Genomic DNA, 7164 nt, shown 5'->3' on the forward strand with positions numbered 1-7164 from the left:
GTTGGGACTCGGCTGTGCCGAGGGAGAGGGGAAGGCAGGGAGCCCAGGTGAGCGCGTTGTAAGATCAAGGAGGGGAGGCTGGGGGGGCCCGTGCGGGTGGGCAGCAGTGGGAGCAGAGGTGCTGCCGGGGGCAGGGCAGAGCAGGCTCGGGCAGGACCGCGGGTGACCAGGCAGAGGGCTCCAAGTGCTGGCGACGACGGTAGCAGGAGCTGCCGGAGGTTCCTCCCCGGGGCTGGGGCCCAGGAATGAGTTCCCGACTCACTGAGCTGTCGCCCTGGCTTGTGTCTCCTTGGGAAAGGGCAGCGTCATCTACGACAGCAGCTTTGACCTCTTCAAAGAAATCGGGCACCTGTGTCGCCTCTGCAAGGCCATCGCGGGGAACTCGGAGCTGGTGAAGCCGGGCGGGGCCCAGTGCCTGCCCTCAGGTGCGTGGGGGGGACCCGAGGGTGGACAGCCCCGAGGACGCGTATGCCTGGCGTGAGGGCGTCTGCAGACATGTGTCCGAGCTTATGTGTGTCCACACGAGGGTGGGGGGCGTGCAAATCTTCCAGATGAGAGCGGGCTCGTGCCTAAAGGTGAACCGGCGCAGAGTCGCACGGGCGTGGGGAGGTGTGGGGTGTGTAGGGCGCACCTGCAGGAGGAGCTTTTCCAAAACTGAGAGCGAGGCCGGGGGCCGGCCCAGATAATAACCTGGGTCAGGCCAGGGCTCTTCCTGAGAAGGCACAAGATGTCAGTTTCTGCCCTGCCGGCTAATGGGTGTTGTAGGTTTCCCGATGGCATTGCCAGTGGTTCCAGACACTTTTACACTAGGAGGTTGGGGGAAGGGCGCGTGCCCCTGTGCACACACACCCAGATGGGTAAGTGCGCGTGCGCAGGCAGGATGCAGGAAGAGGTGCTCCCTTCCCGGGTCCCCGCCCCGACCCACCTCTCCCCTCTCCCCACAGGCTACAGCATCTCCTCCTTCCTGCAGATGTTGCACCCCGAGTGCAAGGAGCTGCCTGAGCCCCACCTGCTCCCAGGGCAGCTGTCACACGGGGCCGTGGGCGTCAAGGATGGCCGAGTGCAGTGGATCTCCATGGCCTTCGAGTCGGTGAGCCCCGGCTGGGCCACCGGGTGCGGGGCAGTGTGCTGACCTCACAGAGTGCATTGTCACCACGGATCCCCGGACCTCAGCCCAGAGCAGAGCTGAGTGGTTGTTCTTCAGACGAGAGGCTGAGGCCACGAGGGGTGAAATTGCTTGCCCAAGGTCACGGGGTTAGTGGGCGTCAGCGTCAAGTGCTAAACCAGGCCGTCTGACCGCCAAGCTCGGCCCTTCTGCCACACGGGACGCCACCCACCTCCCACCACCCTCCCTCCCCGGCAGCCCGAGGTCCACATCGTTTTACAGGGGCAGGTGACAGTCCAGGACACTCCCCTCTGCCACTGTGAGGGGGCAGGTTTGGGGCCACAGAGCCTCCGTGCTGGGCCCCCCAGGAGAGATCGGAAGACAGGGGACCAGCCATTCGACACTTCACTGCTTCCTCTCTCACCCCCTAGGCTCTGCCAAGGAGACACCCACGCATACACACCCATGCACACACATGCGCACACACATATGCACACTTGCACACACGCACATCCCCGACCTGGGCATTGCGGGCCTGGCCCTAGCACTTGGCACTGTGAGACTTGCCAGGTCTGCCCCTGCTGCCTCCGTGCTGAGCCCCGGGGTCCAGTCCTGGCTCTGATCCTGCTGTGCTCTGTGTCCTTGAGCAAGACACTCATCCCCACTAGCCTCCAGTTCCTCCTCTAAAGACTAGAGTTACGGCTCCCTGCCCGCCCTCTGGCAGTCATCGAGAAGCTAGGGTAGGTCAGTCTCGTGAAAGTGTTGGGGAACAAGAATTCATATGACGAGGGCGATTCTTGTTCTTTGGCCCCAGCCCTGCTTTCTGTCCCACCACCTGTGCCACTCACTGCACGAGCAGCCAAACCCCTGGCCACCACGAGGAGGACCCAGACCCCCTCCAAGCCCTCAGTGAGCCCCAGGCTAACGCAGACACCACTTCAAAGCCCCACGTAGTTTTTTTAAATTGTGGTAAAATATACATAATAAAATTGGCCATTTAAACCATTTTTAAGTGTATAGTTCAGTAATATTAAGCATAGTCACAATGTTGTGCAACTATCACCACCATCCATCTATAAAACTTCTTATCTTGCAACACTGAAACTGTCCCCATTAAACACGGACTCCCCAGGCACCCCCTCCAGCCACCACTCTGCTTTCTGCCCCCATGGATTTGACTACAGAGGCGGAATCCCACAGCACTGTTCTTTTTGTGATTGGTTTGTTTCACTTAGCACAACATTCTTCACATCCATCCATGTTGTAGCTGGCGTCTGAATTTCCCTCCTTTTTAAAAAAGGCCGAAGCCGCAGACAGTTGGAGGAGAGAATCCCTGCTCAGGCTCCTCCACACAACAGGACGTCACTTCCCAGCTGACCCCCACCAGCACACAGACACACACGTGCACACAGACACGCTGTAAGCTGGTTTGTGCTCAGGGAGAGCAGAATTGGACCAGCGAGGTAACATATATAAAAGTTCCAGAGCTGGCCGCCGTGGACCAGACAGGTCACCTGCCCTCCCGGACTCACAGCCCAGCCAGGAGAGGAGGGGCAGGTTGCCGGGCAGTGACGAGAACTGCGATGGGGGAGCACCGAGGACTTGCAGAGCCCAGAAGATGACCGTCTTGGGGCATCAAGGAAGGCTTCCTAGAGGAGACGGAAACCTCCTGAGGCTTGAAGGAGGGGTGGGAGCAAGCTGTGCAGAGGGCAGAGGGACAGCGTGGGCCGAGGGTGGGACGCGGAGCTGGGGGGCTCTGGAAGTTGGAGCTGGTTCTGTTGGAAAGGGATGGGAACTTTGCTTGAGTGGGGACCTGCCGCCACTGTGAGAGTCACACGTGCACCCAGAGGCTGGTGGGAAGTGATCTCGGATGGGCTCGCCTTTCACACAGCACACTCTCTTTGCAAGTGGCCAGAGGCCAGCTGCAGCTGTCACAGAGCGGCCCAGCTATCACCAGGGCAGCAGCATGGGCCACAGCTGCCCGCCCGTCTCACTGGCTCATGTGTCCGCAGACCACGTACAAGGGCAAGTCCTCCTTCCAGACCTACTCGGACTACCTGCGCTGGGAGAGCTTCCTGCAGCAGCAGCTGAAGATGCTCCCCGAGGGCTCAGCCCTGCACCGCGGCTTCCAGACCTGTGAGCACTGGAAACAGATTTTCATGGAGATCATAGGCAAGTGGCAGCCCAGCACCCCACCCCCAGGGTGCTGGTGGTGTGGGCGGTGGCAGCAGTGACACGGGGAGGTGACCTGGAGCAGGAAGGGCACGGCCTGGCCTGTCTGAGCCACACTTGTCTTCTCAATTCTGGCCGAGAGCCCTGGAGAAACTGGGATGACACAGTGGCCGGGAACACTGATCAGAGACCAGAGTTTGGGTCCCCTCCTGCTTGGGGGCATCTGGCCACATTCTCTGATCCTGAATTTGGCCGCCTAAAAAGTAATGGTAATGACCCTCATGGCAGTGGTCTCTCATTAGGAGCCCTTCTTGATGCCAAGCCCTGGCTGAGGCCTGACCCGTGTTATCTCTTTAAACTCCAAACGAGGCCTAGGGAGTAGGTACTATTATTACCCCATTTTACAGATGAAGAAATGGGGGCTCAGAGAAGTCAAGTGGCTCACCCAGAGTGACACAGCTAGCTGTGACGGTGCCCATCTGCATAACCCCAGTACCTCTGACCCGTGAGGGCGAGGGGACTGCGGGTGCCCCACGGTGCAGCCCAGCTGAGGGCCCTCTCCTCTCCCTCCCAGGGGTGCAGAGCGCCCTGCATGGCCTGGCCCTCTCCTTGCTCATCTGCGTGGCTGCGGTGACCGTGTTCACCACGCACGTGCTGCTCCTGCTGCCCGTGCTTCTGAGCATCTTGGGTAAGTGGCCCGGGGCCAGGAGCGGGCAGGGGTCTCACTGCTGGCTTCCGGTCAGCAGGTTTCTCTCCACCCTTAACTGTCCCGTCTTTTCAGTGAAGGTTTCCCGACTCCCCACCCCAAGCAAAAAGAGCCTCTCTGACAGTCGTTCACAGGACCGTGTGCTCCCCGAGGGGAGCCAGGTGTCACCAGGTGGTAGCTCTCGTCCCAGGGACATGTTGCTGCACTTGTCCCCTCTTTCAGCCCCCCCTCCCCCCCCCAGCTCTCTCTGGCCCCGTCCCTACTCATCGCACCTGTCACCAGAGCTGGGGGCTCCACCGTAGACCTTACCACCTTCCCCAGGGGCCCTTAGAATTTGTCCAGCAACCCTCCAGGACTGTACGGGTGGGACCAGGTCCACGCTGCCTCCCTGCCGCCTCCCGCCCCCGCAGGCATCGTCTGCCTCGTGGTGACCATCATGTACTGGAGCGGCTGGGAGATGGGCGCCGTGGAAGCCATCTCCCTGTCCATCCTCGTCGGCTCCTCCGTGGATTACTGCGTGCATCTGGTCGAGGGCTATCTGCTGGCTGGAGAGAACCTGCCCCCGCTCCAGGCCGAGGTGAGCACCCTGCCTGCCCCACCGCTCCCCAACAAGTCTCCTGCCCCCTCGGTGCCAGTGAGGACCCCCAAGGGTAGCTGGACACCCCTGGTGCCCAGCGCCCAGCCAGGATGTGTTCCAGGAGGCTCAGTTTCCAGGGCCACTCTCCACGCCCAGGGAGCCCAAGTTCTAAGGCAGCTCCACCCAAGCATTGCTGTGGGCGGTGGGCGGTGGGCGGGCCCACTCCCCCCAGCCTCTGTCTCCCTAAGTGAGCATGAGGGGTTGAACCAGGCGATGTCCAAGGGTCCTTCCTGCTTCTCGGTTCCCTGAGTCTAAGTCTCATTCTGTAGCCCGGGGAGCAAGTCTGAGCCCTTCTAGTCGTGGCCTTGAGGCCACCAACCCCTGCCCCCACTGGGCCTCGTGGCTTAGGGAGGACATGCCCGTGTACCAGTGCCAAAACTAGCTCTGGGTCTCGTAAAGTTTTTGGTTTTTCTTAGTTTGGAATTGTGTTGGTGTGAAACATTCATAAATATGTAAATTAAATCGGTTATACATTTAGCTGCTCTTGGTCAAAAGAAGGAAATCAGTTCCAATCACGGCTCACATGTTTGAGGACCTACTGTGCAGATCATCAGTGTTCTGGCTGTCATAGCCACACTTAATGCGCCCCTACTGTGTGCTGTACACTGTGAGCTGCTGCGGGGGAACCGTTTCAGCTTCACGCCAGCCCCAGGGACCGGGTGCTGTTACTACCCCCATTTACGGAGGTGGAATGAGGAGCCCGTGAGAGCAAGGCTGGCCTTGGACAGCGTTACGTGTTTATCCAGGGTCCAAGCCCCCTTTCCAAAGCCCCAGGCAGGGAGGCACCCCCTCCTGCGTCTGGGGCCCCAGCTCTCTCTCACCCACACCCAGGATGCGCACTCGCGGCGCCAGTGGCGGACGCTGGAGGCTGTGCGGCACGTGGGCGTGGCCATCGTCTCCAGCGCCCTCACCACGGTCATCGCCACGGTGCCCCTCTTCTTCTGCATCATCGCCCCGTTTGCCAAGTTCGGCAAGATCGTCGCACTCAGCACTGGGGTCTCCATCCTCTACACGCTGACGGTCAGCACAGCCCTGCTCGGCGTCATGGCGCCCGGCTCCTTCACCCGGACCAGGACTTCCTTCCTCAAAGCCCTGGGTGCCGTGCTCCTGGCAGGGGCCCTGGGGCTGGGCGCCTGCCTCCTGCTCCTCCAGAACGGCTACAAGATCCCCCTGCCCAATGGGACCTCCCTATAGCCCTGGCACTACGTCCGGACTTGCACACCTTGGGTCCAGTGGGTGGGGGACGAGATGCTCATTCTCTGACCCCAGAGGCACTTTGTTCCCAGCTTGGCTACAGCTAGTTATGTTCCCAGGCCTGGGCCAGACGTCACTCACCTGTGTGACCCACACTGCCTTCATCACAGTGCCAGCCACCGCTGGGTGGTCAAGCTGGCAGCCGCCCTGGCCTATGCCTGGCGGTGGAAGAGACCAGCCTTCCTCCTGTGCCTGGTCATCATGAGGGTCAGGTGATTTTTGCAGGGGGTTTCCCTCTCACACTGCCTCAATGCTCACAAGAACTTTCTGATGTGGGTGTTACAGTTCCCCCATTCTACAGATGTGAAAACTGAGGCATCCGGAGGCAAAGTGACTGACCTGTAGCGGCACAGCCAGAGCTGCCTCCCTCGGGGACTTTGCAGGAAGAGCACAGTGGGTTCAAGGGCAGGGCCTCGCACTCCCTGCCCCCTCCTCCCCATCAGTTTTACAGCGGCCAGTGCTGGGTGGTCCTGTGATCTTCCCCAGGCCTTTTAGTCCTGGCCAGGGAGCATGGGGGAACCGGCCTGGGGTACTGCATGTCCCACCCCTGGCCCCAGCCCCAAGGGGCTCCTGCTCTTCGGAAGCCATGGGGCCCCAGCACAGCCTTCCTCACAGATCTGAGCCCCTACCTCCCCCACCTGACTCTGGGGGTGGAATTTGGGGGAGGGGGCAGCCCCTGGGAGGGGGAGCTGGCCGTGCCTGCCGCCTGCTCACAGCAGATGGTTCTTATTAAAGTGAAATGAAACTGCAGACCGCTGCCATTAACACGAGCATTTTAAGCATCGCTGGCTCCATCGTATTCTTAAAATTGAAATAACTAAGTGTTCGCATGCCGCCCGGCCGGAACCTGGCACGAGGGGTGGGGCCGGGCCTGGAAGGAGATGGAGGTGGGGTGGAAGGTGCCAGACCCTCTGGGGAGCAGGGTCACAGAGTGCTCTGCAGGCTCAGGAGGAGGCTGGGTACCACTGGGGGAGCACCGTGGGAGGGGGCCCATCTGGCTCCCCACAGGGACGTTTATCAGCCCCTTCAGCGTGTCTGGTATTGTGCTGTGACCTTCTTCCTCGGGACAGATGTTGGCCCCTGGGCTTTAGGAAGCTGGACACAGACTGAGCTGGGACTAAAGCCTTAGGGCGGGGAAGACATCCCTGAGAGTTGTCTCCAGGTCAGCTCACCTGGTCATCTGTGAATATTGACCGGGGTCGGGGGGTTGCTGGGCGTGCACGACAGACACGCAACACCGTGTCCCCACCCGGTGCATGCCTGGCCCCCAGCAGGTGCTCAGTATTTGCT

The 7164-nt window shown here is 60.7% G+C and overlaps 1 protein-coding gene across 1 annotated transcript in view; it reads left to right on the forward strand.

The window, feature by feature from the left end:
- DISP3 (dispatched RND transporter family member 3) overlaps positions 1–6536 on the forward strand; it is a 52619-nt gene extending 46083 nt beyond the window's left edge. The window contains exons 16-21 of the mRNA XM_036867588.1: positions 299–425; positions 945–1090; positions 3118–3277; positions 3852–3965; positions 4394–4560; positions 5452–6536. Of these exons, the coding sequence (XP_036723483.1) occupies positions 299–425; positions 945–1090; positions 3118–3277; positions 3852–3965; positions 4394–4560; positions 5452–5814 (1077 nt within the window). The 3' untranslated portion in view covers positions 5815–6536. The remainder of the gene's footprint in view (positions 1–298; positions 426–944; positions 1091–3117; positions 3278–3851; positions 3966–4393; positions 4561–5451) is intronic.
- Positions 6537–7164: the final 628 nt, after the last annotated feature.

The sequence above is a fragment of the Balaenoptera musculus genome, chromosome 1 (assembly GCF_009873245.2).
Source record: "Balaenoptera musculus isolate JJ_BM4_2016_0621 chromosome 1, mBalMus1.pri.v3, whole genome shotgun sequence".
Lineage (NCBI taxonomy): Eukaryota > Metazoa > Chordata > Mammalia > Artiodactyla > Balaenopteridae > Balaenoptera > Balaenoptera musculus.